At 39.0% G+C, this 26,403-nt stretch overlaps 1 protein-coding gene across 1 annotated transcript in view; it reads left to right on the forward strand.

The window, feature by feature from the left end:
• Positions 1-26,403, forward strand: part of ARHGAP42 (Rho GTPase activating protein 42) — a 277,264-nt gene that overhangs the window by 173,104 nt on the left and 77,757 nt on the right. The window contains 1 exon segment of the mRNA XM_021679062.2: positions 21,432-21,533. Within this exon segment, the coding sequence (XP_021534737.1) occupies positions 21,432-21,533 (102 nt within the window).

Consider the following 26,403-nt stretch of genomic DNA (forward strand, 5'->3'; position numbering starts at 1 on the left):
CCTCTCCCTCTGCCCTTCTCCCCCACTTGTGCTCTCTCTCTCAGAAAAATAAATAAAATCTTAAAAAAAAAATAAAAGCACAACTCTTTTAGCAGAGGTTATCCCAAGGTTAAAAGTCAAGGAAGAAGAGCAGAGGAAGTGAGCATTTTACAGTGCAAGTTTGACCACGTTCTTTCCCTTGGGGGAGGAAGGGTTGGAGGAGGAGGAGCACTGGGTAATATTCATTGACAAAAACAGTCATGTGGACACATCTCATTGCAAGGAGATTAGGAAATATACTCTTCACTCTTGGCAGCTGTGTGCCCTGCTACAATTTAGGGGTTCTATTACAGTGGAAAAAGAATGGAGATTTGTCAAAAGGGGCTTCTGATGAAAGCAGTAGAAATTAAGAATTCCACGAACTGATAACTCAGGGGAGGGCAGTTCCTAGCTTTGGTTCATATAGCTGTTTCTGTGACAGTAACCTAGGCACTTAAATGGTTTGGGCGGGGAAGTAGGGGTCATTTTCCTTTAAATGTTAAAATTAAGCAGTTGTGCTGTAATGCTGATTTTGAGAAAGCTCTTTGATAGGTAAATATACAAAACTGACTCGAGAGCATGGTTGTGAATGAGTCTGCAAATGCCTTAAAAATGTTGTGTTTTCATTATCAAAAAATCATGAAGATGGTATACTCAGTAAAGGGATTATCTTTTATCTACATCTCAAGAGTGTGTTTATTGGTATTAGGCACACTTTAAGCCCTTCCCACGCCCTTAGAGCTTGCTCAGTTGGTAACCCTGGTCTAGGATTGTCACCTCTGTCCCTCACACCTGGCCAGGGCCTGACTCCAGCCCTGCCCCTGTCACCCTGCCACAGTGGGAGTTACCACAGCTCTGGGTGCACAGGCTGAATAGCTCTCCTCACTACAATCTAGACTTGATGGAGTGAGACTGTGGGCCCTGGGCCCTGCCTCTCCCATAACTGCTCGGGGGGGGGGGGGCAGATGACAGTCTGATGTGCAGGAGAGTTCCTATTGTAGTGGAGTGCATTTTGGTCAAGTATGGGGTGGAACTGGCAGGTAAATCTTGCTTAGAAATGTCCTATGGTGTGTTGGTTTTGTAAAACGTGAATAGAGGTGCACCATATTACCTGAGCATCTGGCCATGTTTCCTCCTGCTTTTGTGGTTAGTTTAGTAATAAACACTTGTATTTTCCATCCTTCTTTCCATGTCTACCTTTTCTAGTTTCGTCACACTTGCTTACTAAGAATTGCATGCAAGCTTAAAGCAGGCAAGCTCTGCCTTGGGCTCTGTTTTCTAGGAATTTTGGACTAAAAAAGTATTAATATAAATTAATTTCTACTTGTTATGGCTTTCATCTCCTTTTTCAGTTGGATGCAGTGCTTGTCATAAGCAGTTTTTGTCATAGTCTTGTCCCTCCATATTTGTTTTTCCTTCCATATTTTCAGTGCTTTTTGAATTTTGTGACTTAGATCTTTATTTAAGTCCTTTGTCATCCAGGAAAAACAGACAAATTTCAGTGCTGGCCTGAAGAAAACATTTGGGTTACCTTTAATTAGGAAATCCCTAAATTTACCAAATGTAATTTTCCAAATATCCTGCCTTGTATGCAGAATTGGGTAACCTTAGTTTTATCCATAGTGTCATGCAAGAGCCCATAAGATTATAGCTACACCAGGGGCGCCTGGGTGGCTCAGTCGTTAAGCGTCTGCCTTCGGCTGAGGTCATGATCCTGGGGTCCTGGGATTGAGCCCCACATCGGGCTCCCTGCTAAGTGGGGAGCCTGCTTCTCTCTCTCCCACTCTGCCTGCTTGTGTTCCCTCTCTGGCTGTCTCTCTCTGTCAAATAAATAAATAAAATCTTAAAAAAAAAAAAAAAAGACTATAGCTACACCAGACAGTATACATCCTCCTGATTCCAATCTTCCCTGTCTTCCCACAGTCAGAGAAGATCGACAATTGAAAACCATCAAAAGCCTTCAACAGTATTCTCCCTCTCCCAAGGTCTAAAGTAACATAAGTACCTCCTCTGCTTCCTATTCTTCTTGTCTTTCATCCCCTTGTCCCTGTTTCATCCATTTGTTCCCTTTACTGTTTCTCAGTGCTATAAATTTCCCTCTAAACACTGCCTTTGTTGCATCTCCCAAGTTTCAGTAAGTTGTGTTTTCATTTAGTTCAAATTATTTTAAAATCTCTTTTGAGATTTCTTTGAGCCATGTTATCATTTAGGAGTGTATTGTTTAATCTCTTAAGTATTTTGTTATTTTTCCCCCCAGCTATCTTTTTGTCATTGATTTCTAGGTTTTTTTTTTTTTTTTTTTTTGTGATTTCTAGTTTAATGTCACTGTGGTCTGAGAACATTTTATGATTTCTATTCTTTTAAATTTGCTAAGATGTGTTGTAAAGCCCAGAGTGTACGGTCTTGAGGAATGTTCCATGTGAGCTTGAGAAGAATGTGTATTCTGCTGTTGTTGAATGAAGTGATCTATAGACGTCCATTATATCCAGTCGACTGATGGTGCTGTTGAGTTTCACTCTCTCGCTGATTTTTCTGCTAGCTGGACCTGTCCATTTCTAATAGATGGGTGTTGAAGTCTCCAGGTATGATAGTGGATTCACCTATTTTCCTTGAAGTTGTATCAGTTTTTGCCTCCCATATTTTGATGCTTTGCTGTTAAGTGCATACACATTAAGGATTGTTATGTCTTTTGGAAGAACTGGCTTCTTTATCATTATGTAATGTTCCTCCTTATCCCTGATAATTTTTTTTTGCCTTGAAATCTGCTCTGTCTGAAATTAATATAGCTATTCCTGTTATCTTTTGATTAGTGATAGCAGGGTATATCTTTCTCTATTCCTATACTTTTTTATATTTAAAGTTGGCTTCTTATAAAAAAAATTTTTTTTTTAAGATTTTATTTATTTATTTGCGAGAGAGACAATGAGAGACAGAGAGCACGAGATGGGGGAGGGTCAGAGGGAGAAGCAGGCTCCCCGCTGAGCAGGGAGCCCGATGCGGGACTCGATCCCGGGACTCCAGGATCACGACCTGAGCCGAAGGCAGTCGCTTAACCAACCGAGCCACCCAGGCGCCCCTAAAGTTGGCTTCTTATAAACAACATATAATTGAGTCTTGTTTTTTTTTTGACCCACTTTGACCATCTGTGTTTTAATCTGTATATTTAGCACATTGATGCTCAAAGTGATTATTGATATAGTTGGATTAATATCTACCATATTTGTTATCTTCCATTTGTTCTTTGTTTCTATTTTTGTCTTCCACTCTTTTTTTGCCTTTTCTGGTTTTAATTGAGTATTTTATATTATTGCATTTTCTTTCCTTTCTTAGCATATCAATTTTACTTTAAACCTTTTTTTAGTGGTTGCTTTAGAATTTTCAATATACATTTGCAACTAATCCAAATCCACTTTCTGATAATGCTATACTACTTCATAGGTAGTGCAGATACTTTATAACAACAAAGCACTGCTAATCCCCCCTCCTGTCCCTGTACGATTCCTGTCCTTCATTTCACGTATAAGCAAACATTTATATAAGCATATAGAATTGAATACGTTGTTGATGCTATTATTTTGAAGAAGCTGTTATTATGTTAGTTCAGCTAAGAATAAGAAAAATAAGTTTTTATTTTACCTTCATTTATTCCTTCTCTGATGTTCTTCCTTTCTTTGTGTATATCCCCGTTTTTGACTATATCATTTTCCTTCTCCCTGAAGAACTTTTAACATTTCTTACAGGGTGTGTCTACTGGCAACAAGTTTTCCTCAGTTTTTGTTTGTGTGAGGAAGTCTTTATTTTGCCTGGACTTTTGAAGGAGAATTTCATAAGATGCAGAAAACGAGATTGGTTGGGGTACTTTTCCCCTGTACTTTAAATATTTCATTCTACTCTTTTTTTTTTTTTTTTTTTTTTTGCTTGCATACTTTGAGGAGAAGGTGGTTGAAATTCCCATCTCTGCTCCTTATAGGTAAGGTGTTTTTCCTCTGGTTTCTTTTAAGATTTTTTCTTTGATTTTTTTTCTTTGATTTTCTGCAGCTTGAATGTGTTATGTGTAGATATAGTTTTTCTGGGCACTTCACCTACTTGGTTCTGAACTTTCTAGAGCTGTGGTTTGGTGTCTGTTATTAATTTGGGAAAATTCTCAGTCATTGTTGCTTCAGCTATTGCTTATTTCTTCTTTTGCTTCCTTTTGTAGTTGTCCCACAATTCTTAGATGTTCCAGTTTTTGTTTGTTCTTAGCCTTTTTTTTCCTCTGCTTTTCAGTTTTGGAAGTTTCTGTTGATAAACATTTAAGCTCCTTTGCTCAGCCACGTCCAGTTTACTAATGAGCCTTTCAAAGACATTCTTCTTTTCTTTTACAGTGTTTTTTATCTCACGCATTTGTCATTCCTTCTTAGAATTTCCATCTCTACTTACATTACTCATCTGTTCCTGCATGCTATCTACTTTTCCTTTTCAGCCCTTTGCTCAAATTTAAAAAAAAAACTTTTGGTTTGATGAATGCTAACATTTTTGCTAACATATCTGACTCTGATTCTGATACTTGTTTTGCCTCTTCAAACCCTATTTTGCCTTTTAGTATGTCTTATAACCTTTTCTTGATAACTGGGCATGTTGTATGTGGTAAAAGGAACTAGGCCCTACTAATGTTAGTAGTGAGGTGTGAGGAGAAGAAGCCTATTGAGGTCCTAGAACTGGTGAACCTGTGCTCCTGGACTGTGAAATTTACCAGTGCCTCTCAGTTTGCCTCCCCGCTCCTTTCTTCTCCCCCTTAGATGAGACAGAATGGCTAGAGGTGGCTGGAGTTGGACATTTGCCTCCCCCCAGGTCTGTTAGGCTCTGATTGAAAACACTAATATGGGGGGCGCCTGGGTGGTTCAGTCAGTTAAGCATCTGCCTTCAGCTCAGGTCATGGTCCTGGGGTCCTGGGATCAAGCCTTGCATCAGGCTTCCCTGCTCAGTAGGGCGCCTGCTTCTCCCTCTCCCTCTGACCCTCCCCCCTGCTCCTGCTCTGGCTCACACATGCCCACTTTCTCTCAAATGAATAAATAAAAAATCTAAAAAAAAAAAAAAAAAAAAAAGAAAAGTAAAAGAAAACACTAATATGTAGGCACACAATGGTTTCTCCCAAGAAGAACAGAATGCTCTGGCATATTTTAAAACGGTTACTTCTCCATACACACTGTAGGCAGCAGGAGGGGATTTTTCTCTATTCTTGACTGCGAGAATTTCCTTGAGCTCCTAGAGGTAAAACTAACAAAATTGTGTGTGGGGAGGTGGGGGCAAGCTGTGTGAGTGGGCCCTCTGGAATTTTTACATCTCAGACTTGTCTATATTGAACTTCCAGCAATTCTCTAATTACAGTTCATGTTTTTCTACCCTGGTATAGATTTCCAAGGGGATTTCTGCTCCAGTAAATTATGATTCTCTGTATCTGCCTAGCTGGCTCTCTAAATTTTGGGGCAGTGGTTTGCCCTGTGACCTTCCTACTCTGATACATCTAAGAAGATTTATTAATCTTTCAGTTTGTTCAGCTTTTTACTTCCTAGGACAGGGCAGCAGCAGCTCAGCTCCTTATACCCTGGACCAGAAACCAGAAGTCTTCTCTACTCTCTTCATCTCCTCCACCCCCGCCCACCTTTGTCTTAAGGAGAAGGGAGTTAAAATGAAGTGCTGTAGTTTGAATTTTCAGGCTTCTTCAGGCGGCATTTCACTGTGTAAATAGCATGGGCTTTGGAACTAGACAGTTGAGTTTGGTTATCCACTCTGTCCATTATAAACTCTGCGATCTTGTTCAGATTGCATTTCTTCTCTGATCATGTTTTCATGTTTGTGAAGTGAGGATACTTACTTTTACCTTGTAGGGTTTGCATGTGGAGCTCTGGTAGCAAACGGCTACTTTGTAGCCACTTAAGAAAGATTGGTTCCTTTTTTCAGTTTTCTTCTCAGCCTTGGTCAGCCTGAGTAGCAGTACCAGTTGCAAAATGGGGATTTCACAAAGGCTCAAATTAATGAATTTATAAAAAACTAATTTGTGAGCAAGTTTCAGCCTACCCATAGAAAACTTTCTCTTCCCTGTATTCTAATTTCTATCCCTTTCTTAGTACCATTCTAACATATTTCTGTACATCGTTCTATATCTTCCCCTCAGTTCTTTTTCCTCCCCTATTTTTAGACTGAATTTAATTTTATTGAAGATATACAGTTTTTAAAATTTAATAATGTACAAAGTTGATAAATTATAAAATACACCAGCTTCCTACCCCATCTCTCTGCTCTAAAGTTCTGTTCCCCAGAGTCAACCACTTTTAATTCTTTAAACTATTATTTTACATAAATTTTCATTTTCCCAGACAATAAACTCACTTGTATACTTTGCTTTAATTTTAGACATTATTAAATTAATTTACCTACAAGGGAACATGAATATTACACACTTTTATGGCACCATAACCACTGCTATTCCATATGTATTTCTGCTCCTGCCATCCTCCAAATATATAGTCATATTTTTTAAAACTAGTGGTCAGTGTTTATATAATAATGAAATTATTGTTCATAGGTAAGTCATACCAAGTTCTATGATTACATTTCCTTTCTTGCATGTTTTTCTTTTTCCTAGAGTTAATAATTGTCTTGCTTGTAAAATCAGCATAAAATTCCCTCTTCTCAAATGCACAATTATAAAACATATCTTACTATGTCTGAACACATCAGATACCTAGTTTTATTTATTTATTATTAAAAAGACATTCCTCCTGAAACTCTCATCTTAACTGGCTACTTTCATAGGTTTACTAGTCCATCTTTTTTCATGGAAGTTCATATTATTTTAACCCTGGGAATTTCCTCTGTCTCTTTGAACTGTTTTCCTAGATAGTATGTTTTGATTTTTCGTTTATTCCTTCAATTTAGTGGAGCACATCCCTCAGTATCTTTCTGAGAAATGGTACATGCATAAAATTTTTGAATACATTTATAAATATTTTTATTCTACCTTCAAATCTAGAGTGCCATTTTGACTGGGTATAGTAAATCTAGATTAGAATTAATTATTTGAATTTGAACTCATTGCCCTTTTGTTTTTTAATTTCCTGTGATGATGTTGTAGATTCATTATTCTGATTTCTGATAATTTTTATTTGACTTCTGTTTTTAGGTTTCCATTTTTATCCATGGTTTTGTAATATTTTATGATGATATATCTTATGGGTATTTTCTCATTTATTGTGCTTTGTACTTACTGTGACTTTTTTTTCCTACTTTTCTTTCTTTATTAATTTTATTATGTAAGCCACCATACATTACATCATTAGTTTTTTATGTAGTGTTCCATGATCCATTGTTTGCTTATAACACCCAGTGCTCCATACAATACGTATCCTCCTTAATACCCATGACCAGGCTAACCCATCCCCTCACCTTCCTCCCCTGTAAGACCCTCAGTTTGCTTCTCAGAGTCCATAGTCTCTCATGGTTCATAGCCCCCTCCGATTTCCCCCTGTTCATTTTTCCCTTCCTACTATCGTTTTTTTTCTTTAAACATATAATGTATTATTTGTTTCAGAGGTATAGGTCTGTGATTCATCAGTCTTACACAATTAACAGGGCTCACTATAGCACATACCCTCCCCAGTGTCCATCACCCAGCCACCCCATCCCTCCCACCTGTGACCATTCCAACAACCCTCAGTTTATTTCTGAGATTAAGAATTCCTCATATCAGTGAGATCATATGATACTTGTCTTTCTCTGATTGACTTATTTTGCTTAGCATAATACCCTCTAGTTCCATCCACGTCGTTGCAAATGGCAAGATTTTGTGGTTTTTTTTTTTTTTTGAAGGTTGCTTAATATTCCATTGTATATATATACCACATCTTTTTAAAAGATTTTGTTTATTCACTTGAGACACAGAGATACAGAGAGAGAGAGAGAAAGCATGAGCAGGGAGAGAGGCAGAAGGAGAGGGAGAAGCAGGCTCCTCGCTGAGCCAGGAGCCCGATGTGGGGCTTGATCACAGGACCCTGGGATCATGACTTGAGCTGAAGGCAGACGCTTAACCATCTGAGCCACCCAGGCGCCCCTACCACATCTTCTTTATCCATTCATCTGTTGATGGACATCTTGGCTCTTTCCATAGTTTGGCTATTATGGACATTGCTGCTATAAATATCAGGGTGCACGAAGCCCTTCAGATCACTACATTGGTATCTTTGGGGTAAATACCCAGTAGTGCAATTGCTGGGTCATAGGGTAGCTCTTTTTTCAACTTTTTGAGGAACCTCCATACTGTTTTCCAGAGTGGCTGCACCAGCTTGCATTCCCACCAACAGTGTAGGAGGGTTCCCCTTTCTCCACATCCTCGCCAACATCTGTCGTTTGCTGACTTGTTAATTTTAGCCATTCTGACTGGTGTGAGGTGGTATCTCATTGAGGTTTTCATTTGGATTTCCCTGATGTCGAGCGATGTTGAGCACTTTTTCATGTGTCTTTTGGCCATTTATAATTCTTCCTTGAAAAAAATGTCTGTTCATGTCTTCTGCCCATTTCTTGATTGGATTCTTTGTTCTTTGGGTGTTGAGTTTGATAAGTTCCTTATAGATTTTGGATACTAGCCCTTTATCTGATATGTCCTTTGCGAATATCTTCTCCTATTTTGTCAGTTGTCTTTTGGTTTTGTTGACTGTTTCCTTTGCTGTGCAAAAGCTTTTTATCTTGATGAAGTCCCAATAGTTCATTTTTGCCCTAGCTTCCCTTGCCTTTGGTGATGTTTCTAGGAAGAAGTTGCTGCGGCTGAGGTCGAATAGGTTCCTGACTGTATTCTCTAGGATTTTGATGGATTCCTGTCTCATAGTTAGGTCTTTCATCCATTTTGAGTCTATTTTTGTGTGTGGTGTAAGGAAATGGTCCAGTCTCATTCTTCTCCATGTGGCTGTCCAATTTTCCCAGCACCATTTATTGAAGAAACTGTCTTTTTTCCATTGCATATTTTTTTTCCTGCTTTGTCGAAGATGAGTTGACCATAGAGTTGAGGGTCCATTTCTGGGCTCTCTATTCTATTCCATTGATCTATGTGTCTGTTTTTATGCCAGTACCATACTGTCTTGATGATTACAGCTTTGTAATAGAGCTTGAAGTCTGGAATTGTGATGCTGCAATCTTTTCTTTTTCAGCATTCCTCTGGCTCTTCGGGGTCTTTTCTTGTTCCATACAAATTTTAGGATTATTTGTTCCATTTCTTTGAAAAAAGTGGATGGTATTTTGATAGGGACTGCATTAAATGTGTAGATTGCTCTAGGTAGCACTGACATCTTCACAATATTTATTCTTCCAATCCGTGAGCATGGAGCGGTTTTTCCATTCCTTTGTGTTTTCCTCAATTTCTTTCTTAAGTATTTTATAGATTTCTGAGGACAGATTCTTTGCCTCTTTGGTTAGATTTATTCCTAGGTATCTTATGGTTTTGGGTGCAACTGTAAATGGGATCAACTCCTTAATTTCTCTTTCTTTTTTTTTTTTTTCTTTAAAGATTTTATTTATTTGACAGAGAGACACAGCGAGAGAGGGAACACAAGCAGGGGGAGTGGGAGAGGGAGAAGCAGGCTTCCCGTAGAGCAGGGAGCCTGATGCGGGGCTTGATCCCATGACCATGGGATCATGACCTGAGCCGAAGGCAGACACTTAACAACTGAGCCACCCAGGCGCCCCTTAATTTCTCTTTCTTCTGTCTTGTTGTTGATGTATAGGAATGCCACTGACTTCTGTGCATTGATTTTATATCCTGCCACTTTACTGAATTCCTGTATGAGTTCTAGCAGTTTTGGGGTGGAGTCTTTTGGGTTTTCCACATAAAGTATCATATCATCTGCAAAGAGTGAGAGTTTGACTTCTTCTTTGCCGATTTGGATGCCTTTTATTTCTTTTTGTTGTCTGATTGCTGTGGCTAGGACTTCCAATACTATGTTGAATAGCAGTGGTGATAGTGGACATCCCTGCCGTGTTCCTGACCTTGGGGGAAAAGCTCTCAGTTTTTCCCCATTGAGAATGATATTCACTGTGTGTTTTCATAGATGGCCTTTATGACATTGAGGTATGTACCCTCTATCCCTATACTCTGAAGAGTTTTGATGAAGAAAGGATGCTGTACTTTGTCAAATATTTTTTCTGCTTCTATTGAGAGGATCATATGGTTCTTGTTCTTTCTTTTGTTAATGTATTGTATCACAATGATTGATTTGCAGTTGTTGAACCAACCTTGCAGCCCAAGAGTAAATCCTGCTTGGTCATGATGAATAATCCTATTAATGTACTGTTGGATCCTATTGGCTAGTATATTGGTGAGAATTTTTGCATCCGTGTTCATCAGGGATATTGGTCTGTAATTCTCCTTTTTGATGGGGTCTTTGTCTGGTTTTGGGATCAAGATAATGCTGGCCTAAAAAAATGAGTTTTGGAAGTTTTCCTTCCATTTCTATTTTTTGGAACAGTTTCAGAAGAATAGGTATTAATTCTTCTTGAAATGTTTGGTAGAATTCCCCTGGGAAGCCATCTGGCCCTGGGCTCTTGTTTGTTGGGAGATTTTTGATGACTGCTTCAATTTCCTTAGTGGTTATGGGTCTGTTCAGGTTTTCTATTTCATCCTGGTTCAGTTTTGGTAGTTTATACATCTCTAGGAATGCATTCATTTCTTCCAGATTATCTAATTTGCTGGCATATACTTGCTCATAATATGTTTTTATAATTGTTTGTATTTCTTTGGTGTTGGTTGTGTTCTCTCTTTTTTTTTTTTTTTAAGATTTTATTTATTTATTTGACAGAGAGAGACACAGTGAGAGAGGGAACACAAGCAGGGGGAGTGGGAGAGGAAGAAGCAGGCTTCCAGCCCAGCAGGAAGCCCGATGCGGGACTTGATTCCAGCTCCCTGGGATCATGACCCGAGCCGAAGGCAGATGCTTAATGACTGAACCACCCAGGCGCCCCTTGATCTCTCCTCTTTCTTTCATGATTTTATTTATTTGGGTCGTTTCTCTTGTCTTTTTGATAAGTCTGGCCAGGGGTTTATCAATCTTATTCTTTCAAAGAACAAGCTCTTAGTTTCCTTGATCTCTTCTACTGTTCCTTTGGTTTCTATTTCATTGATCTACTTTGATCTTTATTATTTCTCTTATCCTGCTGGGGTTAGGCTTTATTTGCTGTTCTTTCTCCAGCTCCTTTAGATTAGGGGTTGGTTGTGTATTTGAGACCTTTCTTGTTTCTTGAGAAAGGCTTGTATTGGTATATACTTTCCTCTTAGGACTGCCTTTGCTGTATCCCAAAGATTTTGGACAGTTGTGTTTTCATTTTCATTGGTTTCCATTATTTTTTTAAATTCTTTTTAATTTCCTGGTGGACCCATTCATTCTTTAGTAGGATGCTCTTTAGCCTCCATGTACTTGAGTTCTTTCCAACTTTTCTCTTGTGATTGAGGTCTAGTTTCAAAGCATTGTGGTCTGAAAATAGGCAGGGAATGATCCCAATCTTTTGGTACCTGTTGAGACCTGATTTGTGACCTAGGATGTGATCGATTCTGGAGAATGTTCATGGGTACTAGAGAAGAATGTGTATTCTTTTGCTTTGGGATGGAATGTTCTGAATATGTCTGTGAAGTCCATTTGGTCCAGTGTGTCATTTAAAATCTTTATTTCCTTGTTGATCTTTTGCTTAGATGATCTGTCCTTTTCAGTAAAGGGGGTTTTAAAGTCCCCCACTCTTACTGTATTGTTGTCGATGTGTTTCTTTGCTGTTGTTATTAATTGCCTTATATAATTGGCTGCTCCCATGTTAGGGGCATAGATATTTACAATTGTTAGATCTTCTTCTTGGATAGACCCTTTAAGTAGGATATAGTGTCCTTCCTCATCTCTTATTATAGTCTTTGGTTTAAACTCTTAATTTGTCTGATATAAGGATTGCCACCCCAGCTTTCTTTTGGTGTCCATTAGCATGGTAAATGGTTTTCCACCCCCTCACTTTCAATGTGGAGGTGTCTTGGGGTCTAAAATGAGTCTCCTGCAGACAGCATATCGATGGGTCTTGTTTTTTTATCCAATCTGATAGCCTGTGTCTTTTGATTGGGGCATTTAGCCCATTTACATTCAGGGTAACTATTGAAAGATACGAATTTAGTGCCACTGTATTGCCTTTAGGTGACTGTTACTGTATATTGTCTCTATTCCTTTCTGGTCTATGTTAATTTTGGGCTCTCTCTTTGCTTAGAGGACCCCTTTCAGTATTTCTTGTAGGGCTGGTTTTGTGTTTGCAAATTCCTTTAGTTTTTTTTTTTTTTTTTCCTGGAATCTTTTTATCTTTCCTTCTATTTTCGATGACAGCTCTAGCTGGATATAGTATTCTTGGCTGCATATTTTTCTCGTTTAGTGCTCTGAAGATATCCTGCCAGTCCTTTCTGGCCTGCCAGGTCTCTGTGGATAGGTCTGTTGCCAATCTAATGTTTCTACCATTGTAGGTTACAGATCTCTTCTCTCGAGCTGCCTTCAGGATTTTCTCTTTGTCTCTGAGACTCGTAAGTTTTACTATTAGATGTCAGGGTGTCGACCTATTTTTATTGATTTTGAGTGGGGTTCTCTGTGCCTCCTGGATTCTGATGCCTGTTTCCTTCCCCACATTAGGGAAGTTCTCTGCTATAATTTGCTCCAATATACCTTCTGCCCCTCTCTCTCTTCTTCTTCTGGGATCCCAATTATTCTAATATTGTTTCGTCTCATGGTATCACTTATCTCTCGAATTCTGCCCTTGTGATCCAGTAGTTGTTTATCTCTCTTTTTCTCAGCTTCTTTATTTTCCATCATTTGGTCTTATATATCACTAATTCTCTCTTTGTTCTCATTTATCCTAGCAGTATAGCCTCCATTTTTTATTGCACCTCATTAATAGTCTTTTTTTATTTTGACTTGGTTATATTTTAGTTCTTTTATTTTTCCAGACAGGGATTCTCTAGTATCTTCCCTGCTTTTTTCAAGCCCAGCTAGCAGCTTTATAATCATCACTCTGAACTCTAGTTCTGACATCTTACTAATGTCCGTATTGATTAGGTCCCTGGCAGTCGGTACTGCCTATTGTTCTTTTTTTTTGAGGAGAGTTTTTCTGTCTTGTCATTTTGTCCAGAGGAGAATAGATGAATGAGAGAACAAAATGCTAACCAGGTAACAATGACCCCATAAAAATATACATGAAACAAATCAGAAGAGACTCGAAAATAGGGGGAAAAGAAAGGGAAACAAAGAAAGAAAAAAAAGTATATAATCAAATATGATCATGCTGGTGAATAGATCAGTGCCACACACTAGATTTTGGGTGTATTTTGGTCTGTTAGAAGATAGTGCCTCCCAAAATTTTAAAGAAAGAAAAACTTATATATGTACAAAAAATAAGGGCAAATATAATGAAGGGATGGAATATGATAGTAAAGATGAAAATTATAAAAGATTTTATAAAAGGAATTGATAAGATAAGAAGGTGGTTGAAAAAAGGAAGAATGGAAATTAAAAAAGAATAAAAAAAAGACAAAAAAAAAAAGGGGGGGAGAGAATGTGATCCAGCAGTAGACTAGAACACAGCCATACACTAGAGATTTAGGGTATATTTTGGTCTGTTAGAAGAAACTGTATCTCAAAATTTTAAAGAGAGAATAAATATATATATATATATGTATATATATATATATATACACAAAAAATAACGTTAACTACAATGAAGAGATAGAATATGACTTAAAAATGAAAAGTAAAAAAGATTTTTAAAAAAGGGATTGATAAGATGTTCGTTGAAAAAGGGAAAAAGAAAAATTCAAAAGAAATAGAGAAAGAAAAAAATAAGGAAAATGTAAAAAATTAACTTTGAAAGACTAAAGAATCATGGGGGAAAAGCCATGAATTCTATGTGCTGTATTCCCCTAGTGCTGGCATTCTGCTTTTCTCTTTGATCAGTAAACTTGGTCTTGGCTGGCTGTTCTTGCTGTTCTTCTGGGGGAGGGGCCTGTTGCTGTGGTTCTCAAATGTCTTTGCGGAGGCGGAATTGCCCCTCGCGTTTGCTCTTGGTAGCTTTTGTTCCCTGAAAGCTTTCCGTGCAGGTCTGGAGGACGAGAATGAAAATAGTGGCCTCTCAATCTCTGGTCCTGGAGGAGCCGAGAACTTGCGACCCCACTCATCAGTGAGCCCCCAGAGAACAGCAGTCAAATCACTCCTGTCTCCCAGGTTCTCTGACCTCGCTCCGTGCTCATCCCACCTGTGACCGAGCGTTTCCGTCTCTGGCACAGGACCCCGTTTGGAGTCTCCAAACCCAGCAGATTCCTGCTGTGTGCTCCCAGGGGAGGAAGGGGAGTCTCCCCAGATCTGCCGCTTGTTGCGTCCCTGCTGGAAGAGCAATGGCCCGACTGTGCCACGGATCTCGGTTTATGGCAACCTGGAGCTGAGAGCCCACTCCTCAGCTCTGTCTCTGCAGCTGGCTTCTCTGCTCCGATACCTGGGAGCTCTGCCACACTCAGGCACCCCCGGTCTTTCTGTGACCCTGAGGGTCCTGAGACCACACTGTCCCAGCAAGTGTTCCACCCCCTTCCCGCCACCCCAGCCACTGGAGCGATGTCCCTCAGCTGAGCAGACTTTTAAAATTTCCAATTTTGTGCTCCGCTGCTCTATCACTTGCCGGTAGTGGCTGATGGAGGCTCCCTCCCCCGAGGTCTATCTCCCTGAATATCGCCTCGGATTCACTTCTCTGCAGCTCCTACGTTCTCGAAAGTGGTTGCTTTTCTGTTCAGAGAGTTGCTGCTATTTTTTTCTTCGATCTTCTGTTGAGTTTGTAGTTGTTCAGAATCGTTTGATCCCTGTTTAGCTGAATTCCTGGGACCAGAGGGAATTTAGGTCTCCTACTTCTCTGCCATCTTGCTCCATTACTGTGACATTTTAATATGGAAAACTTTTTCTCAGTTCTAGCAATTTTTTTTTTAAAGATTTTATTTATTTATTTGAGAGAAAGAATGAGATAGAGAGAGCATGAGAGGGGGGAGGGTCAGAGGGAGAAGCAGACTCCCTGCTGAGCAGGGAGCCCGATGTGGGACTCAATCCCGGGACTCCAGGATCATGACCTGAGCTGAAGGCAGTCGCTTAACCAACTGAGCCACCCAGGCGCCCAGTTCTAGCAATTTTATTTATTTATTTATTTTTTTTTTTATTTTTTTTTTTTTTAAAGATTTTATTTATTTATTTGAGAGAGAGAGAATGAGAGAGAGCACATGAGAGGGGGGAGGGTCAGAGGGAGAAGCAGACTCCCTGCCGAGCAGGGAGCCCGATGCGGGACTCGATCCAGGGACTCCAGGATCATGACCTGAGCCGAAGGCAGTCGCTTAACCAACTGAGCCACCCAGGCGCCCAGCAATTTTAATATATTATTTTTTAGGTAATTTTCTCCTGACACTTTCTTTTTCAGTAATTTTTCAGTCAGATGTTGGGCTTCCTGGTTAATTTCCTAATTTCCTTTTTCCATTTGTTGTCCTTTAGTTCACAGCCCTCTCTTGTTTTATTCTTTTGCTCATACCTCATTCTCATTTTCTTCCTTACGCAACAGCCAGTCTTACGAGTTTAATGTGTATATTTTTGTGTGTGTGTTTTTGTATTATTGTTACCATTTTGTATGCATGGCTCTTTAATTTATGTAAATGATTTAGTGTTACTTGTCTGTTTTGGTTTTTTAACTCAGAATTGTGTTTTAAGACCCATCAACGTTTAATATTTCCTTCTAACTTCTGCCTAGCGCTCCATGTTCTGCATCAAGTTCATTTTATGTCCATTAATGAATACCCTAGCTATCTTCCTGTCCCCACAGATGCATATCCTCATTTGTGTTTCCTTACTGACTTTTCTGTGTTCTTAGGGCCCCTCAGTAGTGCAACATCTCTCTTTAGAAAGGCTGCAGCCCCATACTATTCCACCAGTAATATATAAAGGTTCCTGTATGTCCACATGCACTCAGCATGTAGAATTATTCAACCTTCTAACACTTGCCAATATCTGATATAATGTGATATCTGAATATTTTAATTTGCTTTTTTCTTAATTACTAATGAGTTTTAACAACTCTTCATATGCTTGTTACCCTTTGGACCTTCCTCTTCTGTGTCTTATACCTTCATATCTATCCTTCATATCTATTTGTTTTTTTTTTTTTTAATCATTCCAGTCTGTAGAAGTTCTTCATAAAGGCAAATATGAAACCCTTGGTCCTTATGAGTCTGTTCACCTGGTAGTGGTAGTGGTGGGGTAATTGGAAATGTGGAAGATGCGGTGAATTATAGTGTTACAGCTACCCATCAAGGAGACCGATGGAATGTCTATGTTTCAGCAGATTGAGAAGGAAGGACTTGGTGGGCAATGGTTAGGGAGACTGGGAATGGTTGGGTACAGTCACCTAAGGATGGACACTGCTGTGTAAGCTATACTAAGATTCTTAATAACCTGGGTTTCTGGTTACCAGAAATCTCTTGGGCCTTAGGAAACTCCCACACAGCATGTGGTTGGAATATCCTAGCGTCTGGCACTTTGGGACTTAAGAGATGGTTGATTTCACCCTGGCCTGCCATTCTAATCAGCGAATAAATCCAACCATCAGAGGAACAAGAAGTGTAGCCAAGATTGGTAGTCAGGGCTATAACTTATCCTCTCAATGCCTAGCACAGTGCCAGTTTATAAGAATTCCACGTATTTTTGAATCAGAATTTTAGCTATTCATTTTAATTATCGTTCTTTCTATTATTATTTCTACTGCTATGCATTCACTTGAAGGATTTTTTTCAAAATATACACAAACTGCTTATTAGTTAATGGATATACTAACACCATGACATAAGTAGTTGTATGGGAAATTTCACAGTATCTTGGTTGGTAATGATAACGTTTGAAATAGTCTTAAAATCCTAAATACGTGGTCTTTTTTTTTTTTGAGAGACAAAGGGTGAGCAGGGTGGGGAGAGGCAGAGGGAGAGAGAAAGAATCTTAAGCAATCTCCATGCCCAATGTGGAGCCCGATGCAGGGCTTGATCTCACACCCTGAGATCATTACCTGAGCTGAAATCAAGAGTTGGATGCTTACCTAAGACACCTAGGTGCCCCATGTGCTCCATTTTTAAAAAAGAAATACAGAAAATGTTATTTCACTTTTTATTTTTAATAATTTATACCATGGCAACATTAGAATAAAGGTTGCTTACAATTGTTTAAACAAAACTTTGCACTGGTCTTCTACAGAAAAAAATGCAGTTAGATAACATTTTGAGAATTTCTATTTGTGATTTTCTAAATGTTGTGGTACAGTTTGTTCTTCATCTTTGGTACCCTCTTGTGGTCAGTGGAAGGGATTGGTTTGGCCTTCTTTTAACAATTATGTATAATTTCATGTTTTTTATCTGCATGGTTGACCTATAGTTTTTATAATTATTTGACTTTTTTTTTGTTGTTATATATAAATTTGGAGTAAAATTGACGCTTGGAGTTTCCCTCCCATTCCTTACTACCTTACTGGGTAAAGTGAGGGTGTGGCACAACCACAGTTGCTAATCTTTATTTTTTTTTAAAGATTTTATTTATTTATTTGACAGAGAGAGACACAGCGAGAGAGGGAACACAAGCAGAGGGAGTGGGAGAGGGAGAAGCAGGCTTCCCGCTGAGCAGGGAGCCCAATGCTGGGCTCGATCCCGGGACCCTGGGATCATGACCTGAGTCGAAGGCAGATGCTTAACGACTGAGCCACCCAGGTGCCCCACAGTTGCTAATGTTAGAAGCTAAGATACAACATGACCTCTGTGCTTAGAGCAAATGTAGTGTCATTTAGAAAGTGAATTGATTGCAGTCCCAGAACTTATCTTACACTTTTGCCAGCTAAAATTGGGTTTGGGGAATAATTAGTTATTTTGGATGATCTCCTTTAAAATTTTATAATACATATACTCACATACATACAAACATCACACATACATATGTACATATATATGACTTCATTTTAAATGATTACCTAGTTCAAATGTCCTTACCGGGATTTACAGAAAATGTAACACTATAATGTAGTCTCCTGTTTTTGAGTCATGCTGTGACAATAAGACGGGAATCATGTACAGCATTTAGTAAAGATTGATCGGTTATTTTTCCCTTCCATTTGCAGCATTTGTTTTAGAGCAGATTCTTAGCTTGATACCCAGAACATGTAACACAAAAGATAAGAGGTAGCTGTATGGAGCTAAGTTAGTAAGTCCAGATGAGACTTGGCTTACATGAAGAGTATATCATAGCTTTTGGAACAGATGTGAATTTCAGGGAGAAATGCTCTTTGTTTTCAAGACCATGCTTCCCCACATTATAGTTGTCCTTCATGTGGCCTACTCTGCTCTTTAATTTTATGCTAGATCTGAGTGTGTTTTTGTTTTCTACATCACTGGAATCTTTGAGTAGATCTTTTTTGCTGGCCTGGTGATGTGAAGCACCAGGGTTTGAATAAGAGTCCAGGAAGTGAGCTGGGGATGATTTTTTTGTATTGCCAGGAATGCTGACATGTTGGCACTGAATTAATGTTTCCAAAAATGCCATCAAACACTGCCCGAAAACAGAGATATTAGTGTTGTCACCACAGCTGTGTTCTTTGCGCCTTTAACCAGTTTCTTCTATGCATAGCAAGAAATTTAAGTCCCCTAGCATAAGATGAAAGTGAGTGAGTTTTGTGTACTATACTATAATGCGACTGGTTGCCCCCCCCAGTATTTGTGCACATGGGATTGAGTTAAGCTATTTGTGTGGAATTGTCCCTGGTATCATGGATATTGTTTTTCTGTTTTAAACAAATGGAATATCTGTGAGGGACTATGGTGCCCAGATTATTACAGAGGAAGTATTTCACTTTTTCATTAAATATTTATTGATCACTCTCTCAAATACTCAGTTTTATAGAGGATAGGGTATATACATAAATTTCTTTGCTACACTGTCACCACTGAGCAAATGGTGAAATGTTCACCCAGGTATCTTGTTACAATGGTAGAGAGGACAAGGTCCTCCCATCCTGAACCTTGGACTTCTGTGCTTCCTTTTGGGTCTACTACTCCACATTTTGTAATGTGAGTCTCTCAGTAGACTTTTTTTTTTTTTTAATGTGAACGCCACTCTTTATTTTTTTATTGTGTTTCTCCTAGTAGGACCACATTTTCTCCTTATGTAATGAAAATCCTTTGGAGATTCTGGCTTTTCTCATTTATAGGTCTAGTAGTTTAATTTACAAACTTTTGCAGTACAGTCCTACTTGCTCTTCCCATTCAATGTAGTTTTATCAGTTAACTTTTTTCAAGTTCCATATTTGGAACTAGATCATGGTGGGTTAAAAACATCAGAGGTGCCAGTGGATCGAAATAGAATTACTTGGATCTATTAATCTCAATCTGGCAACCTCAGATAGTGGGAAAGATAGGCCAGAGGCCTGCTTGTCTTCTCCCTTTCTCCTTTCCTCCCCTTCTCCTCCTGTCCCTCTATAAAATTATCCATCTATTTTTTTAAAAGATTTTATTTACTTATTTGAGAGAGAGAGAGCAGGAGATGGGGGAGGGTCAGAGGGAGAAGCAGGCTCCCTGCTGATGCAAGACTCGATCCAGGGACTCCAGTATCATGACCTGAGCTGAAGTCAGTTGCTTAACCAACTGAGCCACCCAGGCGCCCTATCCATCTATTTTCTTAAAATTTTTCTATTGATGGACAGCACAATGTCACATTACTTTCAGGTGTGCAACCTAGTGATTTGACAACTGTATACATTATGCTATGCTCACCTCAAATGTAGCCACCATCTGTCACCATACAGCAGTGTTATAGGACCATTGACTATATACTGATGCTGTACCTTTCATCCCTGTGATTTAATTTAGTCCATAACTGGAAGCCTGTTAGCTCTGACTCCCCCAAAGTATGGCACACTTCATGATTAGCCATACTAATCTTCTTTGTATTGTTCCAATTTTAGTATGTACTGCTGTTAAATGAGCACATATCTATCTCTAATTTTTTATTAAACTCTTTCAAATACTTAAGCAAATAATGAAATAAAGCATTATGCATAATAATCATCGAGTTTGTTAAAAATAATAATTCCTGAATCTCTGGATGGGGGGAATAGGAATCTACCTTTTGAATAGGCTTAAAATACTTGACTCTCATTAAAGTGGTCCAGGCATTGCACATCCAGAAACAATGAAATAAAAGCAAGTAAGAGTGCTTCTTTGGCCAATGAAATTTATGAGTTTGATTGCCTAGTATTTATTTCATACGGACTCATAAATGGGAAAAAAAACTTACCTGGTTTGGGGGCGCCTGAGTGGCACCGTCGGTTGAGCATCCAACTCTTGGTTTTTGCTCAGGTCATGATCTCAGGGGTCATGAGATCAAGCCCTGTGTTGGTCTCTGTGCTCAGTGCAGAGTCTACTTGAGATTCTCTCTCCCTCTCCCTCTGCCCCTCCCACATGTGTTCTCTCTCTCTCTCTCAAACAAATAAATCTTAAAAAAACCCAAAAAAACAAAAAACAAAAAACAAAAACCTTACCTGGTGGATAACATATTTATAGTTGGAGAAGATTATATGCCCAGGTGGGTCTTATCCCCTTTAGGATTTTATTCCATTTGCATTTGTATAAGAGTGTGCCACAGGATAAAAGGTAAAGTTGTCCTCCTCTTCCATAAAAGGCCAGCCTAGTTACAGTTTTCCCTATAAAACAACACAATTTTAGAAATGAGCAAAGGTCAGCTATTACAGTTATGGTGAATTATGATAAAGATGTTGCTAATCTTTTTGGTTTGACTTTGAAACATCTTATTTAATTATTTCATGCTACCACCTTTTAGAAGTCTGTTTTCCCCCATCAAGAATGAAGTGTTTGAAATATCAGGTACCTTTCTGTAGCTCAGTAATAATGATTTCTTGAAAAGAGTCTGTGTGAGCAATTTTCTAAATTGGTCATATATTAACTCATCGACACCACCAGAAAGCATAAATGAGACATTTTCTCTTGGTCCTATCTCAGACTTACTAGATCAGAATCTCCTGTTGAGAGTCAATTATAAAGTTCTCAGAGGGATTCTACTGTAGCCAGCCTGCCTCCTTCCATACTGTAGTTCCACGAACTTCTTTGAGAATATTTAAGTACATTTGAACACATATTTGAATACATATTCAAATGACTTGTTTCACATCCTTTTTCCTACTCCGTCAAGTTTTGTACATAGTTGGAGCTCACTAAATCTTTATTAAATTTTTGTATTGGACGTTTGATGGGAATGTTAAAAAATCAGTTTTATTCTCGAATTAGAATGTTTTGTTGTTTTGTCACCTTCTAGGATGGAAAGAAGAAGTTTGACAAGGAGAGTGAAAAGTACTATTCTATTCTTGATAAACATTTAAATTTGTCTGCAAAGAAAAAGGAATCTCATTTGCAAGAGGTAAGCTTTTCCACTTGAAATGTGAACAGGACATTAGCTTTAAGGCATGTGATGTCCAAATTTCCAAAGGTTGTAGTATCTCAGAATCTGCTACTCTATAATAAAATAATGATAATAAGAGTTGATTGAGTACTTAAAATGGACAGACACTGTGCTGAGCATTTCACATGCCTTATGACCCTTAATATTAACACTTCCAAGGAAAGGTTAGTTATTTCCTTCAATGATGAGAAAGAATGAGATAAGATTTTTTTTTTTTTTTCTTATTGGGTATATTTTCAATGGCAGGACCTACTAAATTGATGGAATAGTTTTTTCTAATATCTGCTTTTAAGGTGTTGCTTTGCAGTAGGGGGAAAACAGATACACAATTACACATTTAAAAATCTCTATTTTATATCAATTTTCTTAAAAAACAAGTCAACAGAAATATTTTAACCTCTATGCATTTAAGCAATCCATTTCTTCTTTTTTCTGAAATATTTATTCTCATTGGTAATTTTTGAGTATAACTAATAAAATTGAGTAGTCCTTTTACTAAGGCATAATACAGTTCCAGTACAGTGATGAGATACATTCATTTTTTTATTATGTTAATCACCATACATTACATCATTAGTTTTTGATGTAATGTTCCATGATTCATTGTTTGCGTATAACACCCAATGCTCCAGGCAGAACGTGCCCTCTTTAATACCCATCACCAGGCTAACCCATTCCCCCACTCCCCTCCCCTCTAGAACCCTCAGTTTGTTTCTAAGAGTCCATAGTCTTTCATGGTTCATCTCCCCCTCCGATTTCCCCCCTTCATTCTTCCCTTCCTGTTATCTTTTTTTTTTTTTTTTAAGCATATAATGTATTATTTGTTTCAGAGGTACAGGTCTGTGATTCAACAGTCTTGCACAATTCACAGTGCTCACCATAGCACATACCCTCCCCAATGTCTATCACCCAGCCACCCCAGCCCTCCTACCCCCCACCACTCCAGCAACCCTTAGTTTGTTTCTTGAGATTAAGAATTCCTCATATCAGTGAGGTTATATGATACATGTCTTTCTCTGATTGACTTACTAAGATGTGGTATATATACACAATGGAATATTATGCAGCCATCAAAAGGAATGAAATCTTGCCATTTGCAACGACGTGGATAGAACTGGAGGGTATTATGCTGAGCGAAATAAGTCAATCAGAGATACATTAAAAAAAATATTGGACCCTCTTGTCATTATCATCTTAGCAGCAATAAAATCTCAAAGCACAATGCATGGACACTAAACCCAGCATAGTAGGGAGTGTTGAGCTAGTTCACCGGTGGCTCCTTACTGTTCTCCAGACCTCTGCAGGGAATCCTATACCACCACTCCAGTCTCTTCTTCCTCTTTTGTCTGTACTTCTAGGTATCACAGTTGAGTACATCTTTCAAATGCCTCCTCTTAATCTTTCTAGCAAAGCCACAAACCTTACTGAACTGCTTATCAGCCTGGTTCTCTGCTCTTCTTCTTCCTTTTCTTATTTGCTTTACCTCCACATTTACCCACCAGGCACACTTGACAAGTTGGAGTTTGGATGCAGTGAACTGGAATCAAAAGGCATGGGAGGGTTATTTTTACCTCTGTTTCCTTTTTTCTGTTCTCTTATGTTCTCATGGAGGGAACTGAATTTCTTCATTTAAAAACATTTTTTTTATAGTTTAATATTGGGAATATTTGTAACTTAAACATGTTCATTATAACTAATATCTTGTCATTAGCTCCTATTATTGAAATATCATATGTTAATATACCACTTGTGCTGCGGGAAAGATTTTCTGGCTAAATTGAAAGGGAGAAAAAAGCTGTTATTTAGAAAAATCATATTTTGAATTTTCATAGATATATCTAATCTTATGAAGTACTATTTTGTAACTTAATGTTACGTTCACATGTTCCAAACTTCTTAAATGCTCATGTACCTCTTTGAGCATTATGCTACAACAAACCTAGGAGAGAATGAATTGTATAGATACAGTCACGTGAAGAAAGGCTCACCTAATTATCACTAGTATACCACTATCTGCCATGCCAAGGGCTATGGCCAGGTGCCATTTTAAAAATTCACTGCCTTTAAATCAGTGGTGCTTTTTAGGGTCTCTAAAGGGTTATATGTTCTTCAGATTCTTGGTGAATGTGAGAGGCCACACTTAGACATTGCTTAATTTTAAAATCTTCTAGAGGCTATACTTCAGTTTTCCCTGAGAACCTAACTCTGTATTTAATATTAGCTTGTTAGTGGCCCTCAATCGCTTAGGCTGTGGTAGAAGAGAATATCTGTTCTGGTTTCTGTATTTAGTTGGAGCCTGGAAAAACCTATAATATGATTAGCAGCATCCTCTGCTTGCCCCACTACACACACATGCATGCATGCATGCACATACTTCTTTTCCAGGAGCCATAGCCCACACTAGAACACAAATTGTGCTAGAGCATCTCTTCAGAGCACATAATGTAGACAAGGAAAAAAAATGTGCTTTTTTTTTTTTTCCCCTCTGCCCTTCCAGGAATCAAACCTGTTACAGGGAGATGCTGCCATACTTGTGTTTAATTCTGTAAGACCTGTTCCTTTCCAGAGCAGCTCTGGTACTTCTGTCAGCACCAAGCTTATTGTTTTCAGAAAGACTACTCTGTGCCTTCTCACCTGCACAGCTGACTCTTCATTGCTTTGTTCATAGAAAATAAGTGGTTGCCCATTTTCGGGACTGAATTAGGGGTCAGCTCATGTTGATAAAGCTACAAGGCCATCAGTTAGATGGGTCATTGCAGTAAGCAGAATTAGAAACAGACTTGTTAAGATTGTAGACTTTATAGTGAATGAAAATAAGTAATACTTGATGTGTAATTGGAAAATTTCTTTCTAAGTATGAAATAAGAGGAAAAAATCATAGAGGAAATGTCGAAAGACCAGAATGCATCGAAATAATCTTTATTTCAAAAGATATTAAATCAAATTAAAAGGTAAATGTTAGGGAATTTGTACAACATATGACACAGGATTACTATCTCTTATATACAAGTTGCATTTGCAAATCAGTGTGAAAAAGTCTTCAGTGCAAAAATATGAAGTAAGAATTGAAAAGAGCAGAAAATGGAGGGGAAGATGGAGGGCAGAATAGCAGGACCCTAGGCTTGCCTCATCCCATACCTATCAACTAGATAGGTATCAAATCATGCTAAATACCCAGAACTTGACCCAAAGACTTGCAGAACAAACTCCACAATTAAAGGTAGAGAAGAGGCCACATCAAAGAAGGTAGGAAGTACAGAGACAGTTTGGGAAAGAAATGGATCATGGCCATTGTGGTTGGGGTAGGGGGACCCCATGGTCACAGAGAAGGGCAAGAGACAGACTAACACATGGGGGGAGCACACTGGAAAAACAAATCCCCATAGCAATTGGCTTGGAAATCGAGAGAAGCTAAATTTTGAATTTCATAAGTTCCGGCAACCAGTGGGGCTTAAAGCCTGGAGTTCTAAAGCTAGGTCAGCAGGCTTGGCTGAGGGAGAGCCTGGAGGCATTGGGATTGCTCTTGGAGAGAAGGCAGGGCAAACAGCTTGTTGACAGTGTGGAAACAGTGATCTGAAGAGCACCTGGGGCACCCACTGAAGAGGTTATTTGCTCATCTCAGAATATGTGCCAACGAGGCAGCATTCACTAGGAAACCCCTCCAGAAACAAAGGAACTGGCAGGCGCCATTTCCCTCCCCTGGGCCTCGGCATAAGCACAGGGCCACATGTGGGAACCACTGCGCGGCAGACACTACCTACCTTGCTTACCCAAGCCCTGTCCCCCCCTCCCACTCCAGTGGAACCACCCTTCCCAGTCATGCTTGCCATGGTCCCAGAATGGCAGGCCCCCACCTGCAGAAGGTCAGCCAAAATCCTGCCAACCCTCATCTCCAGATGCAGGAGTTTGGGGGAGCCTGGGTTCTGGTGGCAGTGCCAGTATGTCTCATTTCACATGCAGACGAAGAGCACACCTAATTGACAGGCACCACATTCAGGCCAGGGACCAAACACTTTCCAGAACAGGCAAAGAGAGCGTCTGCCGATGACTGGCCTGAAGGATAAAGCAGCCAGGACACAACAGCAGAGCACATGCAGTACACATTGGAGACACTCCCAGAAGTGCCAGACCCTGGGAAATAGGGGACACTACAAGTAGGACACTACAGGACCTCTTCTTTATAAGGCCATTACCCTCAAGAACAGGAGATGTAACTGACTTTCCTAACACAGGCTCAGAAACTTAGACAAAATGAGAAGACAGAAGAATTTGTCCCAAATGAAAGCATAGGGCAAGGCCATGGCCAGAGATCTAAGTGAAACAGATATCAGTAACATGGCTGATAGAGAATTTAAAGTCATGATCATAAAGATACTCACTGGACTTGGGAAAGGAGTGGAAGGCATCAGTGAGACCCTTAACACAGAGATAAGAAATAACATAGCAGAGATAAAGGCCTCAATAAATGAAATGAAAAACACACTTGATGGAATGAACAGCAGGATGGAAGAAGCAGAGGAACAAATTAATGACCTAGAGGTCAGAGTAATGGAAAGTAATTAAGCTATTACTACAAAAAAGAGAAAAAAGAATTATGCAAAATGAGAATAGAGTTAGGGAACTTAGTGACTCCATCAAACATAATAATAGTATTATGGAAGTCACAGAAGAAGAGGGAAAAGAGGAGTCAGAAAATTTATTCAAAGTAATGATAGATAAAAATTTCCCTGTCTGGGAAGGAAACAGATATGCAGATCCAGGAGGCACAGAGAACCCCCAACAAAATCAACAAAAGCAGACCCACACCAAGACATATTGTGATAAAAAT

This window comes from Neomonachus schauinslandi, chromosome 11, assembly GCF_002201575.2.
Source record: "Neomonachus schauinslandi chromosome 11, ASM220157v2, whole genome shotgun sequence".
Lineage (NCBI taxonomy): Eukaryota > Metazoa > Chordata > Mammalia > Carnivora > Phocidae > Neomonachus > Neomonachus schauinslandi.